General features: G+C 38.1%; 2 protein-coding genes across 3 annotated transcripts in view; one reads left to right on the top strand and one right to left on the bottom strand.

The window, feature by feature from the left end:
• Positions 1–172: 172 nt before the first annotated feature.
• Positions 173–4,841, bottom strand: LOC120533934 (insertion element IS630 uncharacterized 39 kDa protein-like). Its single transcript, XM_039761064.1, has 3 exons — positions 4,815–4,841; positions 1,223–1,505; positions 173–1,038 (listed from the first exon to the last, which is right to left on the bottom strand). The coding sequence occupies exons 2-3, from the start codon at positions 1,502–1,504 to the stop codon at positions 460–462; spliced, it is 861 nt and encodes a 286-aa protein (XP_039616998.1). The 5' UTR covers position 1,505; positions 4,815–4,841; the 3' UTR covers positions 173–459.
• LOC120533933 (acyl-coenzyme A thioesterase 5-like) overlaps positions 3,843–15,568 on the top strand; it is a 50,194-nt gene continuing 38,468 nt past the window's right edge. Inside the window, exons 1-2 of one of the 2 annotated variants that reach the window (XM_039761061.1) lie at positions 3,843–3,951; positions 7,494–7,703. In XM_039761061.1, coding sequence (XP_039616995.1) covers positions 7,508–7,703 — 196 coding nt within the window. In that variant the 5' untranslated portion in view covers positions 3,843–3,951; positions 7,494–7,507. Of the gene's footprint in view, positions 3,952–6,715; positions 6,789–7,493; positions 7,704–15,568 lie in introns of those variants that run through there. The other variant, XM_039761062.1, reaches the window with a different exon arrangement.

Raw genomic sequence — 15,568 nt, 5'->3', positions numbered from 1 at the left:
CACAACACTGGGAAATATACCATTCACATCTGTGCCAAATTGAAACTCTACTCCCAAAACCTAAACTCTGCTATCAAAACCTAACATTCCTTTGTCAAAATGTAACTCTGTTGACAAAATGACACATACTTGCATCATAAGCAAACACTATCAGATCAGGGGGAACACACTAGTCTACTTTATATAAAACACTGCAGTCTTTGATTTTCATTGTTTATTCAGAAGGCATATTTTCAGGAGACACATTTTCAAACAACCAAAAAAGCAAATAGGCCTACTCAATATTGCAGTACCATGAATTCAGATAAAGCTAAAAAAAAAACCATAACACAGTAATAGAAAAAACACTATACTGTAAACACAAAAGATCATGACAATTGTGCATACGTGGACTCATGGATCCCGCCGTCTGTTGGGGTCTCGCCACAGGACCTCATCGACATCGCAAGCAATGTCTTCTCACGCTAGGCACCGGGGAAAATATCCTCTTGCATGTCGAAACCATCCATGGGTTGCTGTCACCTGAATGTCGCCGCAGGCCTGTTCCATTGCCTGCAGAAGAGGCATGCAGGCATGTGGTTGGCGGTCATATACACGCCATCTCCAAGCCGAAAAGAATTCCTCTATAGGGTTTAAAAATGGTGAGTAAGGGGGTAAGTATACCACTTCAAATTGATTGTGGTTGGAGAACCAGGCCTGGACCAGAGCAGCCCGATGGAAACTGACATTATCCCATATCACCACAAACCTGGGCTGATCTGCTCTGTTCTGTACAACTATATTATGGAGAGCATCTAGAAATGTGAGTATATGTTGGCTATTGTATGGACCTAGTTTTGCATAATGATGCAGAAGCCCTCGAAGGCTTATGGCGGCACACAATGTGATATTTCCCCCGCGCTGCCCTGGGACATGCACAATTGCCCTTTGGCCAATTATATTACGACCCTGTCGTCTTGTTTTGCTCAGGTCGAATCCAGCTTCATCAAGGAAAATAAATTCATGAGGCTGTGCAGCTCCATCCATGGCCAAGATTCTCTGTAAAAAAAAAAGAGAACATATTACTGTACTACAGTGCTACACATACAGAACCCTCACCCCAGCACACAGGTACCTGTGTAGCTCTCAGAATGGATCCATGTGGTACTGATATGGTACATATTCAGCTGCTACTGGATTTCACCAATACTGTATTGTAAATGTAAAGGACAGTTACACTTACCCGTACATATTCAGCTCGAAGTCCTTTGACCCTGTCACTGTTCCTCTCAAATGGGACTCTGTAGAGCTGCGTCATGGTGATACTGTGTTTTCCCAAGATGCGTCTGATGGTGGTGATGCTCACATGGTTTATGTTGTTGAACACTTGCCTGTCTGCAAGTATTTTCTTTTGTAGCTGGTGGAGACGGATGGCATTGTCTGCCCTCACTAGGTCCACAACGGCAAGTTCCTGCTGTTGTGTGAACAGGCGTTGGCGTCCTCCCCCAGAAGGTCTTTGAGTCATTCTAGAGAAATACAACCACATATTGTCATTGGTTTGCTTATTTTTCTTACAGTACTTTACTGTATATACTGTATCATCCACTGTACAACACTGTACTTCAATATAAGTAATCATGGTATGTTTCACAAAAACTACCACTTTGGCTGCAAAAGGAGCATTAGCACCCTGCAATACCCTGTACACTTGATATGGCAATGTGATATACTGTAGAACAGTGCTATAAAAACCATCTGAGTAGAGTAGAAGGTAGAGAGGTGAAGACATACCTGTTTTCTAGTCGGAATGTTCTTATTACAGATGCAACTGTGAAGCGGCTTAGATGTGGGTGGACTCTCTGCCCAGCTTCCCTCATAGTCAGGCCATGGTTGATGACATGGTCCACCAAAGTTGCTCTTATATCATCAGAAATATGGGTCCGTGCATGGCCTCTTCGACGTCCTCCTCCTCCTCCTCTTCCTCTTCCTCTCCCTCCATCCATGCTTGCAAAGTTCTTGAAATGGCTGAACTGAGGGCTTTTTGTAGTTGGCTAATTAGTGTTCAGTTTTGCAAGTAAGTGCCTTCAGGTGTGTATTTGAGTGGTTGCAATTACCCGATGAGTTTTGTATTTTGGATACATGTGTTTTCCAAATGGCACCCTGAGATTTCATTTTTGAACGAAGTGTCTTATGTATGAAATAGAGTGTAGTATGCAGGACCATGTGTGTTGCATAAAGGAGTAAGTGTGTTGCATAATTGCAACTAGAGTGCAAAGCAGCGCTTTTGTGTAAGGTATGGGTACATGTGTTTGAGGTATGGTAACAAAAGCTTCAAGTTGTGTTACTTTAGTCTAAGCATGGGTCTATAGTGTTCAAGCAACGGGCAAAAACTGTAAAATGCAGATTACCCTTGTAGATATCTGAAACTTGTTTCAAGAGCTCTTAGAAAATATTCTTATACATTTGAAGATACTTGTATCTGCAATACATTTTAAAACTTCTCAAATACATTTCAAGATATCTTGAATAACTGTGTGAGCATTTTGACATATTTCAAATATGCTTTGTATTTGCGATATCTGAAATGAAATTCCAGAAATCTCAAAATACTGTAACTTCCAACAAAATTGCCAGTTTTATTCTACTGGACTTGCTGGCATTTTACATTTGTAATATCCTAAAATGTATTTGAGATATAATAATAATAATACATTTTATTTATATAGCGCCTTTTCCATGCTCAAGGCACTTACAAAATATAAGAAAGAACGGCAGGGTATACAGTATATAGCATTGTAAAAACCAAATAAATAAAAAAGATTAATTCAGTAAATTCAGAGAAAAGCCTAACAGACCACATAATTGATGGTCTAGCACACACACATACAGGTTACATGAGCATCTTGACAGAGAGGTAAACTGAGAGAAGGGGAGTGAAGTCAAGTAGAGCTAAAAGCCTTCCTGAACAGATGAGTTTCAAGTTGTTTTTTAAAAGAATTCATGGAGTCAGCTGACCTGATTAATTTTGGTAGGTCATTGCAGAGTCTGGGCGCTATACAGCTAAAGGCCCTGTCACCCATGGAGTGTAGATTAGTGTGGGGCACAACAAGATTGCCGGAATCAGAGGACCTTAGTGGGCGGGCAGGCACACAGTGATGGAGAAGGTCACTGATGTAGTTTGGCGCAAGGTCTTTTAAGGCTTTGTAGGTTATTAGTAGGATTTTATATTCGATTCTGTAAGACACAGGGAGCCAGTGAAGACGGAGCAAGATGGGTGTTATGTGCTCGCTGCTGCTGGTTCGAGTAAGGACTCTTGCAGCCAAGTTTTGAATAAGCTGGAGCTGTGATATAAGATTAGAAGGGGCACCTGCCAGCAGCGAGTTACAGTAACTGATGTGGGATGTGATAAAAGCATGGACAAGTTTCTCAGCGTTAGAAAAGTGAGTGAATCTCTTTTAAGATCTAAATGTAACATATCTTGAAGTAAATACTGTATAATTCTAGATATCTCTAATTCTATTTTTAAAATATCTTAAACACATTTCTAGATAGGCATTTTGAAGTATCTGTCAGTGTTAATTTGGCCCAGAGCTGGGACAATGACATGGTGGTTAGTACTACCATCTACAACTTCAAAAGCCTAGGTCTGACTCTACCTGTGTGCAGTTGCTATGCCCCATGTACACATAAGCTTTTCTACAGGTACTGAGGCTTCTTTCCTTAATTTGTGTGTTGTGGGTTATTTTTGTTGGTTTTAAATAATATTTTTTCATGATTGTATGTTATTTCTGTTAATTTTGCTTTGTTGTTTGGTGTTTGTATTCTGCAGCTTTAAATGTGCAGCCATTTTTTATGCTTTCTAGGAGGAGTCTCATGAGGCAGGGTCACCCTGTGATCACTGATGCTTGCTTCTCCTTCTGTCTTTATATGCCTTCAAAAAAGAGAGAGACTCAGCAGTATTTGGAGTTAAATGTGAGTATTATTTTACTTTGTTTTGTCCAGGTTTCTTTAATTTTTGTGGTACTGTTTATTAGATTCTACTTGTGGATTGTACAGTATATTGGAATGTATTCTCCTTAGATTGCCTTTTAGACAACTCATTTTTTCCCTTTTCAGCATTTTTGTTAAAATAGTCTTCATTTAAAAAGACACTTTGTTTGACTTTGCATGTACAAGCCAGAATCTTACTGTTCTCTCCCTTTTGCAACATTTTTATATATTGTGGGACTTTCTTTGGTTTTTGAACTTTTGAAGCCAGTGAGCAGGTAGTAGTTAGCGCCTGGCTCTTTTCAGGTATTCCTTTCATGGGCAGGTTATCGAAGGTCCTGGCTTCTTTTATGGTTGCTTTTTGGTTAGACCTTAACCCATCTTAGTCATGTGTGAGACTCTGCCTTACAATAATACCAAACCCGTGCATGTTTGGTTAATAGATGACTTTAAATCATGAGTGAGCTAGTGTGTATGTGTGCCCTGTTACGGACTGATATGTGACAGGTGTCTGGTCACACTTGCAGGTAATCTAACTTAGACACCATTAAAATATCCGACTACACCACCCAGTTTTATTAAGAGACTGGGAACTCTTGAAATTTACCAATAATAGCACACAGGTTTGTTTAAGTTGGGCAGTGAGTAAACACACAATGAAAGACACAACAGAAATTTTAGGAAAAGCAACATTAACTTCTATTACACAAGACAATATAAAGTACATTTAAAAGATAAACAAACATGACAACATCTAAAAATATCAGGAAAGAATTTCCTTTTTTAAAAGCTAAATACACAGTCCACACTCTAAAAGTCCGTCAGAAACAAGAATTGGAGGATACAACCTTTAGTGGTGCAGAGTCCAGTTTGCGCACTGTTATCCCAACAATTAATCGTCCAACTGTCTACGGATGCACTCTGTTCACCGGACACTCGTTTCCCAACAGACGTTTTGTCAAATCGTTGAATTCCTGTTTGCGTCTTGTTGTTGTTTCTTTTTTTCCACTCTGGGCTCCTTGTGTTGCTGTGATCTAGGCACGCCTCACTTCTCGTCTGCCAGCTTTGCTCGGTCCTTTCATGCGGCTTCCCTCTCTCGCTGGACCCACAACCGGCGTTTCCATGTGGAGCTGTCTCCTCCTCCCTGGAAGTAAGTGTTGCCTTCCTTGTGCATCATGACGTGCCAGCCACGTACCCTTGTCTGCCTGTGAGAACCTGTGCTCTGTCCGTGTGTCTTGGCAGTGTTCTCAGTGGACCATCCCTCCTTTTGCCTTCTCCTGCCCAGTAGTTTAAATCTCCTTCATTCCCTGCCATTATCAGTTCTGGACAATAGGATTAAACAATGGCACATCTAAATTTCCTGGGTTTAACTATTAATGAAAACACAAGTTAACAAAATGTATTGTTACCAACCATTAATGAGTAAAGATCTGCTGATTGAAAACCAATAACGTCAAACATGTTAATTTCCAAGTCAGGTAAATACAGACATCCTCCATGGAGTAAATACAGACATCCTCCATGGAAGGAGCAGTTCTGTTATCACAACTTGGTATTGTTTGTAAAACAGCCAAACACTTCAAAGTGGTGACTCCTTTGCAATACAGCAAATACCTACTGTACATCCTGCAGACAGCCTTTTAACTTTTGACCCCCAGTCCCAACAATGGGTGCCTAATGGAACCACCCAGCGTACAAAAAAAAGTCCCCCTCTGACAGATATCCAACCCAGGGTTGGTTTCTACCTTGCTTTTGAGTCTGCGCTGGATTATATGAATTGAAGGATGGATGGATGTAGGTTAAAACTTGTCAATTAGATTGTAGATTTTTTTTTTTGCTGTTGAGCAGAATGTGCATGATGAAATGCATCATGAGTGTGTCACAGAACATTTGTATAATATATTCTTTTGCCATAGAGTGAAGGGGCTGAGTGAAGGGCTGTTTCAGAATGTATATACAAAAGGAAAATGTAGGTAAAGTTTATTCCCATGCTGAAAAAAATATAAAAGAATGTTAGAAAGACAACATCATGTCTGTATAGCTTTTATCAGATGTACCAAATGTTATACACACAATTAAGAGCACAGTATTAGTAAAGAAGAATGCGATCTCCAGTTTGTGAAAAACTACATAGAATATACAAGAACTGATAGAGTTCAGAAATTAAATGAATAGAGCTTTATTTGACAAAGAAAACATAATTTGCATATGTAAATTACATTTGAATGTTTTATTTGTGTGTACCGAATAGATAAATTAGTGATCCATACTGAATATGTAGCTGTTTCAATATACACCTCCTTAAGTCCACTTTCCTATCCTTTCTCAATGTGTCTATCAGTCCTTCTATGCAAAAACAATAACTGGTTTACTATAAAAATCACCAAAAAAAATCAGTATTGGTTTCTTGTCAGTTATCTTTTCCTCTCATTTGTTGGTCCTTTGCTCCAGTTTAATTAGACGTTCATCTGAGCAGTGAACTCAAGGTTATGAAACAGTGGAAATAACCTGCCAAGAGATGTTTGCTTATGCAAACAGTATGTAAGTACAATGCATAAAAATTGACTTTTAGAACAGCAGGGGTATCAAGGGAAATATACATGTGTGTGTTTTAGGGCTGTCTTTGGAGAATTTCATTTTTATAGTGTGTGTATAGTACATTGTGTCTCATCAGTGAAAATCCGACCCAAAAATGAATTAACTTGAATAATCTTGTCCAGAAATTGTTGGATCACTGATCTTCTTAACATTTTGCCATCACCAGCTGTTGTTGGCAGTCAAGGAAAAGGAGAACATTGGCATGATTTCAGATGATTATTAAGGTAACAGCTGGCATTGAAAATATAACCTTTACTTTGGACAACAGCAATAAGGAGTAAGTTACTCAAGACGTCTTTGCATGTTGTTGGCATCTGAAACATCGTTTCTTAAATAGGCCTTTAGGGATTTACTTCAACACAAAAATCTAAACCAAATTGTAATGTAATGTTAAGCACTGAATGTGCTAATCTCAAAGCTGCATTGGTGATCATCTTGCACAATATTCTCTCTTGTATGATTTTCTTACTTCTTTTTTTAATTTGCTCCTACAATTCACAGACATTATATCGCTCTAAATTGTTCTACTTTGAATGAGTGCTTGTTTCTGTGGGTATGCAAATACAACTGTGCTTGTTGTTGTTGGGGGTCACTAGCCTATTTGGGAAAGCAGATTTAAAAAATAAAAATTTGTTGTTTGGCATTCATGAGGTGTGCACAGTTAAACAGTTTTGGCTCACTGAGAAACGAGTAAAATGCTGTCCCCAATTTTCTTAAATGTGAAAAATGCTGTAGTGCAGCCTTAATAAACTTCTAATAATTTACATGCTTTAATGGGAATTTGAGGTGTTTATGTTAAAAAATTGGGGAGCAGAATAGGACATTTTTGGTAAACCTTGCATTACCATAAGCAGAGGGTCACAAACATCTCGTATTGTTTTGAAACACACAAAGTTCTTATTGGCATTTTTCTCTTTTCTGTGTTGCAGATCAATTGCCAGAAATGGAGACTACCACTATATGCCCCAAAATGACAGTTAAACCAACTCGAGGTCTAGTGGATGAAGATATTGCCATAGTTATTTCAGGACTGTCTCCAAAGCAAGCAATCACCATACGATCTCTACTTAATTCTGAAGACAAAGACTTCTGGCATGCATATGGTCATTATGTCAGTGATGATAACGGAGTGGTAAATGGTACAAGCAAATTTTATTTTTTTCCCCCAAATAATAAATAAACTGAAATTGAATTACTTATAGAAGTGTACTTGGAACATTTAAATTAGGTTTTCTTGTTACACTTTATGTGCCCTGTGTTGGCTGGGATTGGCTCCAGCAGACCCCCGTGACTCTGTATTCGGATTCAGCGGGTTAGAAAATGGATGGATGGATGGATGTTACACTTTATTTGTATTTACTACTTAGTAATTCTTTGGCTAACAACTTTGTATTTGGACATTTTTCTCTTATTCTTACAGTGTGACTCCGGTAATGGTATATACCCCATTAGATATGGAGTAAATATGGGAAAAATGTACTTTACTGAAGGATGCTAAAGAGTGTTAAATTTGACACTGGTTTCTAGTAGTGCTGCTTCAAAGCTCCAGAGCCCAGTGTGAGAATACATGCCGAGGTGCTGTCTGTGTGACTGTACATTCCCTTTGTGTCAATCTGTGTTTCTCACCAGGTAGTTTGTTTTTCCTTCGACATTGCCGAAAATGTGGATGTTATGTCAGTCAGTCATTTTCTAACCCGCTTAGTCCTGAACAGGGGCGTGGGGGTCTGCTGGAGCCTATCCCAGCCAGCACAGGGCACAAGGCAGGAAGAAACAATTAGCCCTGTTTGTGTGAAGTATACACTTTTCCATTCCAGAGTTAGTTGCTCTTGGTGTTGTTAGGTTTAGTAGGTCTGATTAATTGATTTTGCAGAATATAGTCATTAGTTTATTAAATACAATTTTTTTAATGCTTCAATTTCACAAATAGTCACAGCATTATTGTTGTAAGCCCTATGATTGCCTGGTACACTTTTTAAGATTGATCCCCTGCCTTGCAAGCAATGCTGGGATAGGCTCCTGCCTACTAAGGCCCTAGGTTGAATTAAGTGTGTTACAATTTTTTAACAGATTTTTAAGTTAAAATGTGTAGAACATGAAGAAAGGTCAATTGACTAAAAACAACAATGTAATCCACATTGTAGGCAACCTCCCATCCCACTCAATCCCACAAATACCTCAATTTTCGGATAAAATAAAAATAAACTGATGCATGGATTAAGGGAGAGGGAACACTAGAGAAATAGTAAACTAACCACACCATTCAAAAAAGTTAGAAGAATGACAAGAACAGTATCAGTGAAGCTTAAATAAAAAAAGTTTTAACTGAATGACAAGGGGGCCAAGCTTACTATGCACAAAAAAGATGTCTGAATAGGCTAATTTCCACAAAAAAAGTTGGGATTTACAAAGGAAACCGAAAGGGAAAACTTGCGTATATTTCCTCTGACCCATGCGTACACAACATTTTGGAGAAAGTGGGAATAGATGACACCCTTGATGAAGTAGGGAAATGCAGTCAAAACAGATAAATGATGACTCATGTATAATAATTCATATTTCATATTAGTTCATAACTGATGTGACAAGTATTTTAAACATCAAAAGTGATGAATGTGGATGTACTTGGTTGACTTTTAAGGGACCAATGCTACTTATTTGCCCTGAAGAGCTTTTTTGATTTTTTGTCAGTTTATATCAACTAACTGTTGTCACTTCTCATGGTTAGAAACCAAAGCAATCTCTTGTTGTCAGCAATTGCATTAAGTAAAAATGAAAGTGCGATTCACTCCCTGCATACATAAAGCTTTAAATAGCACACCCCATAGCCCATTCATAGCCTAACGATTAGACACTGCATGGCCTGTTTGACATTGTTTGGAGACTGTGCAAGTGGTCATATAAAAAGGGAGTGAGCTTTTAGAGATCAGCAGTTTTTGTCTTTTGCCTCACTTTTCGCATTGTCTTACCTTAAAGGTAAATCTGTTCATAACATATGTACGAGGTCGATTAGAATGCTCCATAAATGGTGGTTTCAAGGCGTATTCACATACACACATTTGCAAGATGACTGTGATTTAAAAAGGGAAAATGGCATTCAAATGGGTGTATGCAAGGTGTTGTAAATCTTATTTGTTGCTGTATGCACTTTCCTGTTTTATGCCGTACGTGCTTTTTCATCCTTGCATCCATGAAAAGTTTTATAAATGAGATCTCAGGTCTCTATAGATTTAATGGACGCCCAGTTAATTCTTAATGAGGATAGTTCAAGATCAATTAAATTAAAGAATGAAGAACTCTAGCTGTTAAAACTGACAAGTTCAGGGGTTTTTCATCAAGAATCATGGAGCAGTTTGGCTGCTAAAGTGCCAACACAAAACTATTTATTTGTTACAAGTGAGAGAGTGTAGAAAGATACAAGAAAGACAGGGTCTGAGGCACTGGTGTAATATTTCCAGAAAGTAATGGAGAAAGAAAAGACAGAGGACAGTGCCAGAATACAGTATGTACAGAAAGGTTCATGACAAACCATGGGAACAAAAGTGGTGAAACCAATTAGGGGTGAGATTCATTAGAAAGTGTTTTAAGGAGAGAGATAATGTATATGAAGTATTTTAAATTGTGTATGGTGACAGTAGGGATATCTGGAGTGAAAATATTGTGCCCGGAAAAAAGGAACATACTACTGAGAAATTCATTGAGTTGAAGTGAAATTAAAAGCAACTTTAGCAGGATGATTTGCAGAGTACATAGTTAAGATTAGAGACATGTGGACTAGTGGATCTGCAGCTGGGAAATTAGTGGTCCGTTTTTAATTAAATATAAACTGCTCAAAAAAATTAAAGGAACACTTTGAAAACACATCAGATCTCAATGGGAAAAAGAAATCCTCCTGGATATCTATACTGATATAGACTGGGTAATGTGTTAGGAACGAAAGGATGCCACATCGTTTGATGGAAATGAAAATGATCAACCTACAGAGCCCTGAATTCAAAGACGCCCCAGAAATCAATGTGAAAAAATTATGTGGCAGGCTAGTCCATTTTGCCAAAATTTAATTGCAGCAACTCAAAATTGTACGCAGCACTTTGTATGGCCCCTGTGTTCTTGTATACATGCCTGACAACATCGGTGCATGCTTCTAATGAGATGACAGATGGTGTTGTGGGGGATCTCCTCCCAGATCTGGACCAGGGCATCACTGAGCTCCTGGACAGTCTGAGGTGCAACCTGGTGGCATTGGATGGACCAAAACATAATGTCCCAGAGGCGTTCTATTGGATTTAGGTCAGGAAAGTGTGGTGGCCAGTCAATGGTATCAATTCCTTCATCCTCCAGGAACTGCTTGCATACTCTCACCACATGAGGCCAGGAATTGTCGTGCACCAGGAGCCACTGTACCAGCATAGGGTCTGACAATGGGTCCAAGGATTTCATCCTGATACCTAATGGCAGCCAAGGTGCCTTTGTCAAGCCTGTAGCGGTCTGTGTGACCCTCCATGGATATGCCTCCCCAGACAATCATTAACCCACCACCAAGTCTGTGAAAGAAGGCTTGGATTGTGAGCCATACTGAGGTCCATGGATTGTAAGGACCCAAGCCTGGGTCTGGGTTGGGAGCCCTGCTAGGAGCCATGGAAACAGCAGGGTTCCAGACCTGCAATCAAAAGGAAGGCTGTGTCTGTCAGAGGGGTGTCTCTTCTGCTGCAAGGCTTCCAGAGAGGTGAGCAGAAGAGGCATCAGTTTTTACAGGGTTGCACCAGGGCCCATTGTTTCATGGAGAGCATTCTAAACTGTTATTTATTTAACCTTGTTTTGGATTTAAACCTCCACAATTCACTCATTTTTATGGATAATTTGTTTATTTATTTTTAATGGAACTTTTCCACTGTACATTTGAACACTGTTTTGGAGTTTTAGATAAAAGCACTGGTGCACTTTCACCTACCCTTTACTATGTGTGTTCTCATACGCTAGCTCATCTTTTGGCTACGTAGCAGGTTCAAGAAGGCTCCCCAGAAGGACCTGGTATCATGGGGCCGAATCGCACTGTAACAAGTCATGCTTCTTCTCAGGTGAATAGTAATGAAAGTGTGAGTAAAGAGGGTAAGAAAGAAGACAGTCAGTTAGAGACATGACACTTGTTCTGAAAACTGACGGGAGCTGCAAATAAAGAAGAAAGATAAACTCAAAAGATGAATTCTGTAAATATTGGTATATCATAATGTCAAAGCAACACAACAGCTTGGTTGTAACACAGAGTCATAAACATGATGAAAAGGGGAGTAAGGTCTCCAAGATAAGCCGTAAGTCCAGCAGAGGCTTACTCCAAGGCCACCAGTCCTTAATTACTACCAGCAGACTTCAACCTATCAGGGCCAAATGGGTAGCTGGCTTAAAAGTTTAATAATTAAACAGATTTACAAGAGCGTATCTCAAAATGACCTAACAAGAGAGATAAAGCTATAAAATGCTGTCTTATATAGACTAATCCTACAATTAATCTTTATACATAAATACCTTTTTCATAAAAGCTGAAAAATATTATCAGAATTCTCAAAAGAGCAACAAAAGATGTGCCTAATAGGCAAATTTATTTCATAATAATTATAATTTAATTTCATTATTACATACTCCATGGCTGAAATCCAGTAAACAGAGCAAGTAAATCATGAAAGCCAATACATTTAAAGAAACGGGAATACTCACAAGGTGACACCTTCACAAACTCAATGATTCATTACTGCATCTCCCTCTTCTGATTGTTATAGCCAAAGAAAGGATCCAGCAGCAGTGACAGGGTCAGGGTGGCGCTGCTTCCCGGGGCTAAACTCACAAAGTACAAGGAATGGACAGTATATAAGAAACCAGAGTTAAAAGAAATAACATAAAACAAGGAAGATTATAATTCAAATAAATAATGCATAATATAAAACAGCTATAGAATAAAAACATGCAACAACAGGTTTGTGTCACGTAAGCCCACTCTCAAGTGCTGCCAAAGGGAAAAAACATGTGACCTGCCATAAACTGAAAAAGTAGGGTTATGAAAGGTAGAAGCAGATATTTGCTATATGTGGACTCAGAAGATGCTTAGGGCTTCCAAAGCTACTAGCCCTAGAATCTTTGCTTCTTGCAATAACTATCTCGTGAACAAATCTCTGTGTCCAAAAAATTTTATTATTTTATTTTATTAAATTATTCTCATACAGTATATATATGCAAAATTGAGGGACCATTCCATTATATATTTATTTGCTCATTTTACATCTTTGATTTCTTTGTTTGCAAAACATTAAGCATGCAAGAGAGAAGCAAAACGAACAGCACAGGCAGCAACTGTGGTGATTTAGACAGTGAAGATATGGTCACACCAATGTAAAGCAACACTGTACTTATTAATCAGATCGAAGATACATGTAGGTCAGAAAAATATGTCCCATACAATGGGCTGGCACAAAAACGAGCCTTGGTGAATGTGTAACTTTTTGTGCACGTCATAAAAACAGAAGGTGATAGCTAGGTAAGGTAATATATACATATTGTCATATAGGAGGCAGACCAATGGTTTAAGTGGGAGTAAGATGCAGACAAGGGTTGATGAATAGTACTAATGCCTTTTCACCATTTTCTACAGACCATCAGAAGGAAAAACCAGTTAAGACTCCGGCCACTTCTGATGTGCCTCTGTACCCTCCGGCAGACCTCATTTTTGCCTGAGATCTCACCCTCCACCTATAAAAACTTGACTCTTTACGCTGCTAGTCAGTCACAATCTGACTCCATCTTATCTGATTATTCACTTTCTTTGTGTAGTATACTGGCATTATATTTTATATATATACAGTATATATATATATATATATATATATATATATATATATATATATATATATATATATATATACACTCACCTAAAGGATTCATCATCGAATCATTTCAAATTGGTTTCTTGAACATTACAATGAGTTCACTGTACAGTATATATACACACACAGACAAATATACAGTATGGGCTAATGTTAATTATAATTTTTTTTTTGTTCCTTATTTTGCCTTATACAATTTGTTGCATTAGGAATTTGTTAGTTTTCACATACCCTTTGGGGTCAGAGTGCAGGGTCAGCCATTGTATAGCGCCCGTGGAGCAGTTGAAGATGTCAGAAATATGAGAAGATAATTAACTGAAATGGGAGCCAAAAAAATAAGATAAATTCAAGCCCAATTAATTTTATTATTAAAATTAAGTTTAATATTAATTAATTCAAGATTAGTTGTCAGATTTATAAGTAATTTAAAGACTTCATGACAGATCTTTGTAACTGAAGCACTTAATGCATGTTTGTTTTCATTGCGTTTTTCATTGTCCTTTCACTTTTACCACTTGAAATAAATAATTGTTTACTAAACAATTACTTTCTTATACCTGATTCTTAATCAGAAGAATTTTCAACTAAAGAAAATTTTTACTTTTATACTCTAAAATACATTTAAGAAAATGTACTTTTATACTTTGACTTGAGTAAATATGATTAACGAATACTTTGACTTTTAACAGAGAATTTTTATAGATAAGGACTTGCACTTTTATGTAAGCAATATATTTCTGTACTTCTGCCACCCCTGTAATGTGTAAATCTTTAAATTGTAAGCTGTGCAGTGCCTTGATACTCACCTCTCTGTCTATCTCTCTATTTCTCTCTCAAACTCCCTGGTTGCTGATCATTACGATCATAGTGATTCTCTCCCTCTATATAAGCCTATCTCATTCATTTACTGTACTCAGTTTTTATTACTTTAAAGAGATAAAAGCAGAAGTCTGAAAAGTGACAACTTTGAAATTGAGTACATGCTTTTAAAGGACATTGTATATTGCAATGTTATATTATATATTTATTTATTATTTAGTTATATTTATTAAAAAATACATTTCTGTATTACTGTGACATAATTGAAAATCTGAGGAAAATGCTGTATCTGGATATTTATGTATATAGAAGAGCCTCATTGTTTACATTTTATTGTAATTTTCTGCAGGCTTAAATTGCTTGGGTCAACTTGAGATCATTAACTTGAATTTTAGATATACAAATCTAGACTGTTTTCTTTTTAAAATATAACAGATTGATGCATTTCCACGTGTCATCGTAAAGGGTTTGAACTCCCCCTATAATAGTCTTACAAAATAGGGGCTCCCAAACAGAATCTTGGATTGGGCTCCCAAAAAGCTAGAAATTGTCCTGGATAGAAGTGCAACAGGGTGCAAAAAGTTTCTCAACAAAATGATTCTTCTCTTGCCTGCCCCCGTTAGAGGTTGCCATAGTGGATCATCTTTTTCCATATCTTTCTGTCCTCTACATCTTGCTGTTACACCCATCACCTTCATGTCCTTTCTCACCACATCCATAAACCTTCTCTTAGGCCTTACCCTTTTCCTCTTGCCTGGTAGCTCTATCCTTAACATCCTTTTCCCAATATACTCAGCATCTCTCCTCTGCAAATGACCAAATCAATGCAATCTCACATATCTCTGACTTTGTCTCCCAACCATCCAACTTGAGCTGACCCTCTAAAGTACTCGTTTCTAATCCTATCCATCCTTATCACACCCAATGCATATCTTAGCATCTTTAACTCTGCTACCTCCAGCTCTGTCCCCTGCTTTCTGGTCATTGCCACCATCTCCAAAGCATATAACATAGCTGGTCTCACTACAGTCCTGTAGACCTTCCCTTTCACTCTTGCTGACACCCATCTGTCACAATTTACTCCTGACACTCTTCTCCCCACCCTGCCTGCACTCTCTTTTTCACCTCTCTTCCACAATCCCCATTACTCTGTACTGTTGATCCCAAATATTTAAACATCCACCTTCGCCAACTCTACTCCCTGTATCCTCACCATTCCTCTGTCCTCCCTCTCATTCACACACATGTATTCTGTCTTGTTCCTACTGACCTTCATTCCTGAGATCAATATGTGGACAACAATAAAAAGTATATGT

Source organism: Polypterus senegalus, chromosome 8 (assembly GCF_016835505.1).
Source record: "Polypterus senegalus isolate Bchr_013 chromosome 8, ASM1683550v1, whole genome shotgun sequence".
NCBI classification, from domain to species: domain Eukaryota; kingdom Metazoa; phylum Chordata; class Cladistia; order Polypteriformes; family Polypteridae; genus Polypterus; species Polypterus senegalus.
This window is presented reverse-complemented; position numbering and strand designations above follow the sequence as displayed.